Source organism: Portunus trituberculatus, chromosome 21 (assembly GCF_017591435.1).
Source record: "Portunus trituberculatus isolate SZX2019 chromosome 21, ASM1759143v1, whole genome shotgun sequence".
Lineage (NCBI taxonomy): Eukaryota > Metazoa > Arthropoda > Malacostraca > Decapoda > Portunidae > Portunus > Portunus trituberculatus.
The window spans coordinates 2,972,160-2,986,404 of NC_059275.1; the positions used below are offsets into that span (position 1 = coordinate 2,972,160).

The window sequence follows — 14,245 nt, forward strand, 5'->3', positions numbered from 1 at the left end:
AGTTGATGAGACGAGAAGCTTTCGATTCCACCCTATGTAGTAAAACTGTGTGAATGGAAACCCCTCAAACATGCGAAGAGTACTCCATACAGGAACGGATAAAGCCCTTATACAGAGTAAGCAATTGGAGGAGCGAGAAAAACTGTCAGAGACGCCTCAGAACACCTAACTTCATAGAAGCTGTTTTAGCAAAAGATAATGACATCATGTGCGTTTTTCTAACTTAACATGAATTGCATTCCACTGAATATTATCTGTTTCCATATATTTCATATTGCTTGTGATCTAACACAGTGACTGCATTAAATATTGATGATGTTGACGATGTATAAAGCAACACCGAGTAACTTTCAACGAATGGAAAAGAGCGAGTAAGAAAGTTGGAATTTTCTGAAATGTAAACAATCTGAAGTTGTTAAGTAAAATATTAAAATGTTTATGAGTTTTCCAGTAGCCTTCATACACCAAATCCATGCAACATCTCGGTAACAGCAAAACAGCACCACCACAGCATAAGCGACAGCAGCAGTAGTAGTAGTAGTAGTAGTAGTAGTAGTAGTAGTAGTAGTAGTAGTAGTAGTAACAGCAGCAGCAATACTGGCAGTAGTACATCACAGTCATGAGGGTACAGGGAGACAAGCACATCAGCGGAGGGTAACTTTATTCAGGCGAGTGGGTGAGGTTGCGAGGGGTGGGGGCGGGACTGTGTCTGGGGCGACACCTGGGCGAGAAAAACCAGCGTGAGCAGAACCAGCCTATCCTGCGGCAGGTGTCGTCGCCTCTCCCTCAGCCGCCTCGGGTAAGCGTTTCGTTGTTGTCAAGAGAGAGGCCCCTGTCGCCGAGAGGAAGAGAGCGGCTGCTGGGTGTCGCCGAAAGGTGCGCCTCTGTGGTAGTAGCGGCGAGGGTAACCGTAGTAGTAGCGGTGGCCGTAGCCGTAGTAGTGGCCAGGATAACCGTAATAGTAGCCGTGGTAGTAGGGAAGGCTTGGCTCAGCGGAGGGGTCAGCACTGGGCTCTGGGTCAGCAGAACGCTTATGGTGGCGGTGGGGGTGGCCGTAGTAGTAGGGGTAACGGTAGTAGCCGTAGTGGCTGTAGGAGTGTCTGGACGCGTCAGCATCGGCCGCAGCCTCGGGTTCAGCAGACCGCTTGTGGTGGTGGTGGTAGCGGTAGCCGTAGTGGCCGTAAGGGTAGCCGTAGTAGCGGTAGGGGTAGTAGTGATGGGAGGCTTCAGGGTCAGCCTCAGCGAGGGCCTCGGGCTCAGGGTCGGCGTGCACCAGCGCCGCCACTGCCAGGAGGCCCACAGCTGCACACACCTGCACGGAGAGACACTGTCATTCCTCGTCCCCGCCCACAGCAGCACACTGCACACTGCGAGGCCCCCGCAAAGGTTACCTGTCATTTGGCAGCGAGCTTGTTACTCAACACAATGTACAACCTAAGTTTGCGTCTGCAGGAAGAGAACGGTGGTGTGTGCTGAGTGCTGACGCTCAATCAAATGTGATCAGAGTGTAGAGAGAGTGAGGGAGTAGAATGGCCTAAAAGTGAATAAAATGAGTCACTTGAAGAGTAGGTGGTCAGCAAAGACTGGATTAGGTATGAGTGAGTGAGGAAGGCAGCGCCATGTGAGTGGCAGCCAGTACTCACGTAGAACTTCATGGTGGGTGGTGGTGTTTGCTCACTGCCTTCCGCCCCAGCCCTTCTATTAGAAAGAAAAAGTTTTCTTCTTATTATTATTATTGTCAATTAATTTTTTTCATATTTGTACTGTACTTTCAAGCTCCCAGATTGATAATGAAATCTGTTTATAATTGTATGGTTGATCCGACGGTATAAAAATATAACTAACAACTTCAAGAAGTTCTTATTACAACTTAGGATTCAACGGTGATTGTAGAGCTTATATATATATATATATATATATATATATATATATATATATATATATATATATATATATATATATATATATATATATATATATTGGATCGATAGGACAAGATACATACACAGGATGTGATAGGAGGAGCTCGACGATGACGAGTAACAGCATAAACAGAAGGATTGCAGGTTAGGAAAACATCAAGTACATTTGGGGGTATGTACAAGGCGGTCAGAACTCGGTAATAATGAACCAATAGTCTGCTTCGCCACAACTGCTCCGCTGTGTTCAGCAGAGTGATCTGAATAAATTGAAAATAAATGTTCTCACTCCACATGTCCCAAGGATATTGCTCTGTTTTTCGATTTTACCAGGGTCGCAGTGTAGCGTGTCCAGGCACCCTGGGAGGCACAGCGGGGCGTCCAGACATCGCAGGAGGCACAGCGGGCCGTCCAGATATCGCAGGAGGCACAGCGGGCCGTCCAATTACGAACATGTAATGAAATTGTTCGTTGCGATGACGACGATGAAGCGAAGGCCGAGGCATTAGTGAAGGCTGGGCTGCAGGTATATAATGCAATGAATGAACAGGACTGGTAGACACTGGGCTGAAGGCAGTGAGCAAACAACACCACCAATCATGAAGTTCTACGTGAGTACTGGCTGCCACTCACACAACTCTGCCTTCATCACCCACTCACTCACTCACTCTTGTACTCAGTTGCATGTAATGAGGTCTCTCGAGTAACTCCTTAATATACACGTTTTCATTTCATTTACTTTTCCCACTCACTTTACTATATTTGTAACATTTCTACTATTATGTATCCTTACTATGTTAATTCATCTTCAAATACCTTCTCTGTCACTCACTCTTTCACTTATCTCTAGGGCTCACTCAAATATCGTAATCCAGCTTCCACACACGGACTCACTCATACGTTCACTCATACCGTTGCTATGTAATTACTCACTCGTTTTCGGAAAAAAATAAAGTTAAAAAAAAAAAAAAAAAAAAAAAAAAGCTCTGTAGGAACTTTCTTTAATCTTAACTGACAAGTAATTTTATCGTGATACTCACTAACGTTTGCTGGTTGAATTTTTAAACAATGAAATCTATATATATATATATATATATATATATATATATATATATATATATATATATATATATATATATATATATATATATATATATATATATATATATATATATATATATTTATTTATTCATTTATTTATTTAACATTTGTCCCGTCCTTTGGCTAAACTCTATCAGACTTGCAATGGAGATGGCAACTAAGTGGGCCTTTTTGTTGTTGTTGCTCTTGGTCCTTTTATATATATATATATATATATATATATATATATATATATATATATATATATATATATATATATATATATATATAAATAATGAAAAAATCTTGTACAGTTTAGTACACATTATCTTGGAGGCGGTGAGTAAAGTAACCCGTGGGTGTTTGCAAAAGTTCTTAAAACTATAAGCTTTAGTGATTGGTCATGCATGTTGTCACGTTTGTTTCCTTAGTTGCAGTTACTTCTACAAACATTATAACGCTCTATCTATACAGCACCCTAACACGCGTCTGCATGTTACTTACTTACTTGTTAATTGTTACTTGGGGTGTTTGTTGAAGGCTCCGCTCCACTGCGAGGCAGCGCTCAGCAGAGCCTCCCTCAAAAGCAACTAGCATCTATAATTGTCTTTGATTTCCATGCCGATAAAATCATAAACTTCCTTGAACAAATATGTCTTCAATTTCTTTTGAAGATATCGATCCTGGCACATCCTTTGATATCACTCGGCAGTTTATTGTAAATCCTTGGTGCGCATCTTGCAAATGCTCGACATCCCATGTCAAGGTTATTTCTTGGCTCATGTAGTCTGTATGGGTCTGCATCGTGTCTCAGCTCCATCGTAGTGTCATGGTGGAATGTTTCCAGTAAGTTCCTCAAGTACTCAGGTTTTCCAGACTGTAATGCCTGATGGCATGTGGTGGTGGTGATCTCCCTACCACTATTGGGAATGTCGCGAGCACCAACCACACTCTTCTCGACCACCACAAACAAGAGCGTCATTACTACCCTATCTTATATGTCTGCATCTTTTACTTTCAACATCGTCATTACCATCATCATGACTCTTCCACTCTCTCGTCCTTTATCTTTTCATATTCACGATCTACATTGTAAGCAGTGTAGGCAACCTTTTGTCAAGTAATAAGCTCGATGCCAAATTACAGCTAACTTTTGAGCCGCACCTCACAGTGTGAAGTATAGCGAAAGTGAGGATTGACAGTGTCTCTCCATGCAGGTGTATGTGGCTGTGGCCCTCCTGGCAGTAATGGTGCTGGTGCACGCTAACCCTGAGCCCGAGGCCCTCCCTCAATATAGAGGAGATTCATATCACCGCTATCTCCTGCGTCAGCGTCAGAATAACTCCAGCACATCCACTCGCCGCCAGCGTTCCGCCGAGCCAGAGCCCCGTGTTGATCCTTCCTTTGGCTTTAATGAGTCTCAGTCTTCCCTTCCTCATCCTTACTACTCCAACAACTAACACGGTTATCCTAGCTCCTTCCATCACTAGAGGCAAGAATTTCCGCAACACACACTCTGCCTCTCAGCGGAAGGCGGCTGACTCAATGACGACGAAACAACGAAACGCTTACCCGAGGCGGCTGAGGAGAGGCGACGACACCTGCCGCAGGATAGGCCAGTTCTGCTCACGACGGTTTTTCTCGCGAGCAGGTGTCGCCCCAGACGCTCCGGGGCACCCGGGTGAGGAGCCGCCCCGCCCCGGCAGCCTCACCCACTAGCCTGAATAAAGTTACCCTCTAATGATGTGCTAGTCTCACTGTATCCTCATGACTATGATGTACTACTACTACTACTACTACTACTACTACTACTGCTGCTGCTGCTGCTGCTGCTGCTGCTGCTGCTGCTGCTGCTGCTGCTGCTGCTGCTGCTGCTGCTGCTGCTGCTGCTGCTGCTGCTGCTGCTACTACTACTACTATTACTGCTGCTACTGCTGCTGTTGCTGCTACTGCTGCTGCTACTACTACTGCTACTACTACTACTGCTACTACTGCTGCTGCTGCTGCTGCTGCTGCTACTACTGCTGCTGCTACTACTACTGCTACTACTACTACTACTACTACTACTACTACTACTACTACTATTACTACCACCACTACTACTACTACTACTACTACTACTACTACTACTACTACTACTATTACTACTACTACTACTACTGCTATTACTGATGATAATAATACTGCTGTTGGTACTACTACTACTACTACTACTACTACTACTACTACTACTACTACTACTACTACTACTACTACCACTACTAATACTATACTAGTACTACTGTGGTGACCCTACACCACATTATACATTGTCACGAAAAGAAGAAAAGGAGAACGAAGAAAAAATGAAGAAGACGTAAGAAGATAAGAAGAGAGAAGAAAAAAGAGAAATGGAGAAAACTGAAAAGTAGGGAGAACACAAGCAGTTCCTCCAAATAGGAAGGAAAAGACATGTGATAAAGAGGAAGCAGAGAAAAACAACTAACATGGAAACAGACACAAGAGACAGCAGCAAGAAAGCCATAAAACCGACCGGGCAATGCAGCCTTGGTGGAAACAGGACAACGCAAAGGGGAAAGTTAAAATGGGGTGAGGAAGACGGAGACAGAACGGAGTGAGGAAAAGTATAATTACCAAGGAAAATAGATCAGCATAGAAACATATCAAGACCAACATACTTTTGTCTTAATTTCTGATTGGCTAATATTGATAGGTTACAGGTATCTCGTAAAGGCCATAATAGGTAGTGTCACATTAGACCGTTAGAGGTGCAGGAGTCACCACGCCTGTAATAAGAGACACATCACTGCAGAAATGTTGGTGTATTTGATAACGTGCATCAGTGGAATAATTGAGAAGCGGTAGGAGGAGATAAATACAGCTAGCAAATAACAGACACAGAGGTCGAGGTCTGACCAGGGAGGGTCAAGATGGACGGAATAAGTTAAAGTAAGGGAGCTTCAAGCATAATGCAGTCCAGAAATAAAATCTAATTAAAAAGAGGAGTAGCACGTTTATTTGATGTTCTGTATTTGCTATGATAGGTTGTATAGGTGTATGGTGTGCAAAGAATTACTAGATTATGTTTTTTTTTCTTTTACGTAAGGGGGGAAACCGCTCAAGGCATCAGAAACGATAAAAAAAGGTCCACTGAGGTGCCGGTCCCCGACAGGATAGGAAATGTTAGCCAAAAGAATGGGATAAATGTCTTAAAATTTCCCTCTTAAATGAGTTCAAATCATAAGAGGATGGAAATATAGAAGCAGGCAGGGAGTTCCAGAGTTTTCATGAGAAAGGAATGAATGAAGAATGAAAGTATTGATTAGTGGTCAACTCTTACGTTTGAGTTGGACCGAACAGGGATGAGAGAAAGAAGAAAGTCTTGTGCAGCGAGGCTACGGGAGGAGGGAAGGTGGCATAGCAGGATCAGATGAGCAGCTGGCATGGCAGAATACTTGTGATAAGTGTTTTTTTTTTTATGTAGGGAAGGGGGCCAGCCAAGGGCATAAAAAAAACGATAAAAAAAAGGCCCACTTGAGTGGTGGCTCTCTAAAAAGTATAAAAGCGTCAGCCAAAGTTGGGGAGGAAATGCCTCGATACCCCCCTCTTAAAAGAAGACAAGTCGTATATATATAGGAATTCGGAAATACAGAAGCAGGGAGGGAATTCTAGAGTTTACCTGTGAAAGGTATGAATGATTGAGAGTACTGGTTAACTCTTGCGTTAGAGAGTTGGACAGAATAGGGATGAGAGGAAGAAGAAAGCCTTGTGCAGCTAGGCCGAAGGAGAAGAGGAGGCATGCAGTTAGCAAGATCAGTAGAACAGTTAGCATGAAAAGAGCGATAAAAGATAGAATGAGATGCAACATTCCGGCGGTGAGAAAGAGGCTGAAGACAGTTAGTGAGAGGAGGGAAGTTGATGAGACGAGAAGCTTTCGATTCCACCCTATGTAGTAAAACTGTGTGAATGGAAACCCCTCAAACATGCGAAGAGTACTCCATACAGGGACGGATAAAGCCCTTATACAGAGTAAGCAATTGGAGGAGCGAGAAAAACTGTCAGAGACGCCTCAGAACACCTAACTTCATAGAAGCTGTTTTAGCAAAAGATAATGACATCATGTGCGTTTTTCTAACTTAACATGAATTGCATTCCACTGAATATTATCTGTTTCCATATATTTCATATTGCTTGTGATCTAACACAGTGACTGCATTAAATATTGATGATGTTGACGATGTATAAAGCAACACCGAGTAACTTTCAACGAATGGAAAAGAGCGAGTAAGAAAGTTGGAATTTTCTGAAATGTAAACAATCTGAAGTTGTTAAGTAAAATATTAAAATGTTTATGAGTTTTCCAGTAGCCTTCATACACCAAATCCATGCAACATCTCGGTAACAGCAAAACAGCACCACCACAGCAAAAGCGACAGCAGCAGCAACAGCAGCAGCAGCAGTGATAGTAGTAGTAGTAGTAGTAGTAGTAGTAGTAGTAGTAGTAGTAGTAGTAACAGCAGCAGCAATACTGGCAGTAGTACATCACAGTCATGAGGGTACAGGGAGACACGCACATCAGCGGAGGGTAACTTTATTCAGGCGAGTGGGTGAGGTTGCGAGGGGTGGGGGCGGGACTGTGTCTGGGGCGACACCTGTGCGAGAAAAACCAGCGTGAGCAGAACCGGCCTATCCTGCGGCAGGTGTCGTCGCCTCTCCCTCAGCCGCCTCGGGTAAGCGTTTCGTTGTTGTCAAGAGACAGGCCCCTGTCGCCGAGAGGGAGAGAGCGGCTGCTGGGTGTCGCCGAAAGGTGCGCCTCTAGTGGTAGTAGCGGCGAGGGTAACCGTAGTAGTAGCGGTGGCCGTAGCCGTAGTAGTGGCCAGGATAGCCGTAATAGTAGCCGTGGTAGTAGGGAAGGCTTGGCTCAGCGGAGGGGTCAGCACTGGGCTCTGGGTCAGCAGAACGCTTGTGGTGGCGGTGGGGGTGGCCGTAGTAGTAGGGGTAGCGGTAGTAGCCGTAGTGGCTGTAGGAGTGTCTGGACGCGTCAGCATCGGCCGCAGCCTCGGGTTCAGCAGACCGCTTGTGGTGGTGGTGGTAGCGGTAGCCGTAGTGGCCGTAAGGGTAGCCGTAGTAGCGGTAGGGTAGTAGTGATGGGAGGCTTCAGGGTCAGCCTCAGCGAGGGCCTCGGGCTCAGGGTCGGCGTGCACCAGCGCCGCCACTGCCAGGAGGCCCACAGCTGCACACACCTGCACGGGAGAGACACTGTCATTCCTCGTCCCCGCCACACAGCAGCACACTGCACACTGCGAGGCCCCGCAAAGGTTACCTGTCATTTGGCAGCGAGCTTGTTACTCAACACAATGTACAACATAAGTTTGCGTCTGCAGGGAAGAGAACGGTGGTGTGTGCTGAGTGCTGACGCTTGTGTGTGTGTGTGTGTGTGTGTGTGTGTGTGTGTGTGTGTGTGTGTGTGTGTGTGTGTGTGTGTGTGCGCGAGCACGCTTAGGAAAGAACGTGGTTTGACATTAACTGTAGCCAAGATGGATGAGTTTCATTACAGCCCGACGGTCAGTGCTACGAAAAGAGGAACGCGTTTCTGACGACAATTGATCATTGATACCACATCTGTCTTCCTGAAACTCTATCAGGAAGGTCTGGTGTCCAACCCAGAGTTCCAGCAAGAAAACTTCCTGCATCCTCTGCAGAGCCACCTATACCTGAATGGTGCGATTCTGAGGACGAGTGATATGATTTCAGGATTCCTCGTATACAATGTGCTAAAGCATTAATGAAGACTGATCTGATCCGGGCCTATGCCAATGACCACCGAGGAAGAGAGGCCACATCTTGACTGGGTTTGTAAGAATACCATTTGAATTATGTTATGCTCTACAATCGCTCTATGTAAGGGGATTAGATATCGTCCTTATCTTATCCCAATGTAGGCTAACTCTATTGACTTTCAAAACCTGACACACCACTTGCACCATTCTGCTCATAAAACATTATGGTGTCCAGATCCACTCAACAAACACATTTCCAGAGAAGAGGCAGTTGATATATTGACAATACATGGAGGATCATAGCTGGCGGCATTCTGTAAGAACTTCCATCTTATGAGTTACTGTCCCTCTATAAAGCAGGAGGAAATTACACGAATCTCAGGCATCGTCAACTATTATTATTATTTCAAACCACAAGCTTCTAGTACTCTTCGCTCTGTTGGATAGGATTGAATCACAAGCTTTTCGTCTCATCAACTCCCCTCCTGACTGACTGTCTTCATTCTCTTTTCACCGCCGGAATGTTGCATCTCTTGCTATCTTTTGTCACTATTTTCATGCTAACTGCTCTATTCATTTTGGTAACTGCATGCCTTCCGTAACCAACACTTATCTACATTGCAGGATTCATGTCTTACATAAAACACACAAGCTGTTTGATATCTACCTGCAGGAGCTCTTTTTCAGAAAGGTGCTTTTGTCCCTCCTCAGAACCCTGGATCACAAGTGTGATGGCTCAACACAAAAATAAATGTACATCTGATCAACCACGAGGATAAAGAGGCAAACACATCAGATAGTAGTACTGTCAGTAGTAGTAGTAGTAGTAGTAGTAGTAGTAGTAGTAGTAGTAGTAGTAATAGTACAGTAGTAGTAGTAGTAGTAATAGTAGTAGTAGTAGTAGTAGTAGTAGTAGTAGTAGTAGTAGTACTAATAGTAGTAGTAGTAGTAGTAGTAGTAGTAGTAGTAGTAGTAGTAATAGTACATCATAGTGAAGAGGTACAGGGAGACAAGCACATCAGTGGAGGGTAACTTTATTCAGGCTAGTGGGTGAGGCTGCCGGGGCGGGGGGCGCCTCACCCGGGTGTCCCGGGGCGTCTGGGGCGACACTTGCGCGCGAGAAAAACCAGCGTGAGCAGAACCGGCCTATCCTGCGGCAGGTGTCGTCGCCTCTCCCTCAGCCGCCTCGGGTAAGCGTTTCTTTGTTGTCAAGAGACAGGCCCCTGTCGCCGAGAGGGAGAGGGCGGCTGCTGGGTGTCGACGAAAGGTGCGCCTCTAGTGGTAGTAGCGGCGAGGGTAACCGTAGTAGTAGCGGTGGCCGTAGCCGTGGTAGTAGGTGCGGCTGGGCTCAGCAAAGGCATCAGCGCTGGGCTCTGGGTCAGCAGAACGCTTGTGGTGATAGTGGGGGTGGCCATAGTGTTGGCGGTAACTGTAGTAGTGGCTGGGGTAGCCGTAGTTGTGGCCGGAATAGTGGGTGCGGCTGGGCTCAGCAGAGGCGTCAGCGATGGGCTCTGGGTCAGCAGAACGCTTGTGGTGGCGGTGGGGGTGGCCGTAGTAGTGAGGGTAGCGATAGTAGCCGTAGTGGGTGTAGGAGTATCTGGACGGGTCAGCATCGGCCGCAGCCTCGGGTTCAACAGACCACTTGTGGTAGTTGTGGTAGCGGTAGCCGTAGTGGCGGTAAGGGTAGCCGTAGTAGCGGTAGGGGTAGTAGGGATGGGAGGCTTCAGGGTCAGCCTCAGCGAGGGCCTCGGGCTCAGGGTCGGCGTGCACCAGCGCCGCCACTGCCAGGAGGCTCACAGCTGCACACACCTGCACGGGAGAGACTGTCATTCCTCGTCCCCGCCACACAGCAGCACACTGCACACTGCGAGGCCCCCGCAAAGGTTACCTGTCATTTGGCAGCGAGCTTGTTACTCAACTCAATGTACAACATAAGTTTGCGTCTGCAGGGAAGAGAACGGTGGTGTGTGCTGAGTGCTGACGCTTAATCAAATGTGATCAGAGTGTAAGAGAGAGTGAGGGAGTAGAATGGCCTAAAAGTGAATAAAATGAGTCACTTGAAGAGTAGGTGGTCAGCAAAGACTGGATTAGGTATGAGTGAGTGTGGAAGGCAGCGCCGTGTGAGTGGCAGCCAGTACTCACGTAGAACTTCATGGTGGGTGGTGGTGTTTGCTCACTGCCTTCAGCCCCAGCCCTTCTATTAGAAAGAAAAAGTTTTCTTCTTCTTATTATTATTATTGTCAATTAATTATTTTCATATTTGTACTGTACTTTCAAGCTCCCATATTGATAATGAAATCTGTTTATAATTGTATGGTTGATCCGACGGTATAAAAATATAACTAACAACTTCAAGAAGTTCTTATTACAACTTAGGATTCAACGGTGATTGTAGAGCTATATATATATATATATATATATATATATATATATATATATATATATATATATATATATATATATATATATATATATATATTGGATCGATAGGACAAGATACATACACAGGTTGTGATAGGAGGAGCTCGACGATGACGAGTAACAGCATAAACAGAAGGATTGCAGGTTAGGAAAACATCAAGTACATTTGGGGGTATGTACAAGGCGGTCAGAACTCGGTAATAATGAACCAATAGTCTGCTTCGCCACAACTGCTCCGCTGTGTTCAGCAGAGTGATCTGAATAAATTGAAAATAAATGTTCTCACTCCAAATGTCTTAAGGATATTGCTCTGTTTTTCGATTTTACCAAGGTCGCAGTGTAGCGTGTCCAGGCACCCTGGGAGGCACAGCGGGCGTCCAGACATCGCAGGAGGCGCAGCGGGCCGTCCAGATATCGCAGGAGGCACAGCGGGCCGTCCAATTACGAACATGTAATGAAATTGTTCGTTGCGATGACGACGATGAAGCGAAGGCCGAGGCATTAGTGAAGGCTGGGCTGCAGGTATATAATGCAATGAATGAACAGGACTGGTAGACACTGGGGCTGAAGGCAGTGAGCAAACAACACCACCAATCATGAAGTTCTACGTGAGTACTGGCTGCCACTCACACAACTCTGCCTTCATCACCCACTCATTCACTCACTCTTGTACTCAGTTGCATGTAATGAGGTGTCTCGAGTAACTCCTTAATATACACGTTTTCATTTTATTTACTTTTTCCACTCACTTTACTATATTTGTAACATTTCTACTATTATGTATCCTTACTATGTTAATTCATCTTCAAATACCTTCTCTGTCACTCACTCTTTCACTTATCTCTGGGGCTCACTCAAATATCGTAATCCAGCTTCCAGACACACGGACTCACTCATACGTTCACTCATACCGTTGCTATGTAGTTACTCACTCGTTCTCGGAAAAAAATAAAGTTAACAAAAAAAAAAAAAAAAAAAAAAAAAAGCTCTGTAGGAACTTTCTTTAATCTTAACTGACAAGGAATTTTATCGTGATACTCACTAACGTTTGCTGGTTGAATTTTTAGACAATGAAATCGGCATATATATATATATATATATATATATATATATATATATATATATATATATATATATATATATATATATATATATATATATATATATTTATCTATTTATTTATTAATTTATTTATTTAACATTTGTTCGTCCTCTGGCTAAACTCTATCAGACCTGCAATGCACATGGCAACTAAGTGGGCCTTTTTGTTGTTGTTGCTCTTTGTCGGCTTTCCCCTTTTACATATATATAAAAAAAAATATATATATAAAGAATGAAAAATCTTGTACAGTTTAGTACACATTATCTTGGAGGCGGTGAGTAAAGTAACCCGTGGGTGTTTGCAAAAGTTCTTAAAACTATAAGCTTTAGTGATTGGTCATGCATGTTGTCACGTTTGTTTCCTTAGTTGCAGTTACTTCTACAAACATTATAACGCTCTATCTATACAGCACCCTAACACGCGTCTGCATGTTACTTACTTACTTGTTAATTGTTACTTGGGGTGTTTGTTGAAGGCTCCGCTCCACTGCGAGGCAGCGCTCAGCAGAGCCTCCCTCAAAAGCAACTAGCATCTATAATTGTCTTTGATTTCCATGCCGATAAAATCATAAACTTCCTTGAACAAATATGTCTTCAATTTCTTTTTGAAGATATCGATCCTGGCACATCCTTTGATATCACTCGGCAGTTTATTGTAAATCCTTGGTGCGCATCTTGCAAATGCTCGACATCCCATGTCAAGGTTATTTCTTGGCTCATGTAGTCTGTATGGGTCTGCATCGTGTCTCAGCTCCATCGTAGTGTCATGGTGGAATGTTTCCAGTAAGTTCCTCAAGTACTCAGGTTTTCCAGACTGTAATGCCTGATGGCATGTGGTGGTGGTGATCTCCCTACCACTATTGGGAATGTCGCGAGCACCAACCACACTCTTCTCGACCACCACAAACAAGAGCGTCATTACTACCCTATCTTATATGTCTGCATCTTTTACTTTCAACATCGTCATTACCATCATCATGACTCTTCCACTCCCTCGTCCTTTATCTTTTCATATTCACGATCTACATTGTAAGCAGTGTAGGCAACCTTTTGTCAAGTAATAAGCTCGATGCCAAATCACAGCTAACTTTTGAGCCTCATCTCACAGTGTGAAGTATAGCGAAAGTGAGGATTGACAGTGTCTTTCCATGCAGGTGTATGTGGCTGTGGCCCTCCTGGCAGTGATGGTGCTGGTGCACGCAAACCCTGAGCCCGAGGCCCTCCCTCAATATGAAGGAGACTCATCTCACCGCTACTCGTATCTCCTGCGTCAGCGTCAGAATAACTCCAGCACATCCACTCGCCGCCAGCGTTCCGCCGAGCCAGAGCCCCGTGTTGATCCTTCCTTTGGCTTTAGTGAGTCTCAGTCTTCCCTTCCTCATCCTTACTACTCCAACAACTAACACGGTTATCCTAGCTCCTTCCATCACTAGAGGCAAGAATTTCCGCAACACACACTCTGCCTCTCAGCGGAAGGCAGCTGACTCAATGACGACAGAACAACGAAACGCTTACTCGAGGCGGCTGAGGGAGAGGCGACGACACCGCAGGATAGGCCAGTTCTGCTCACGACGGTTTTCTCGCGAGCAGGTGTGACGCCCGGGCACCCGGTGAGGAGCCGCCCGCCAGCCTCACCCACTAGCCTGAATAAAGTTACCTCTAATGATGTGCTAGTCTCACTCCTCGACTATGATGTTGACTACTACTACTGCTACTACTACTACTACTGCTGCTGCTACTACTGCTACTACTACCTGCTGCTGATGCTGCTGCTGCTGCCACTACATACTATTGCTGCTGCTACTGCTGCTGCTACTGCTACTACTGCTACTACTATTACTGCTGCTGCTGTCTGCTGTTGCTGATGATACTGCTGTTGCTGTTGCTAGTGTGCTTTTACTACTGTTACTACTACTGTCTTATTTGCTGCTACTATTACTATGC

General features: G+C 45.0%; 1 protein-coding gene across 1 annotated transcript; it reads right to left on the bottom strand.

Annotated features, from left to right (window-relative positions):
- Nucleotides 1-802: 802 nt before the first annotated feature.
- LOC123506937 (histidine-rich glycoprotein-like) lies at nucleotides 803-1,687 on the bottom strand. Its single transcript, XM_045259359.1, has 2 exons — nucleotides 1,644-1,687; nucleotides 803-1,312 (listed from the first exon to the last, which is right to left on the bottom strand). The coding sequence occupies exons 1-2, from the start codon at nucleotides 1,653-1,655 to the stop codon at nucleotides 818-820; spliced, it is 507 nt and encodes a 168-aa protein (XP_045115294.1). The 5' UTR covers nucleotides 1,656-1,687; the 3' UTR covers nucleotides 803-817.
- Nucleotides 1,688-14,245: the final 12,558 nt, after the last annotated feature.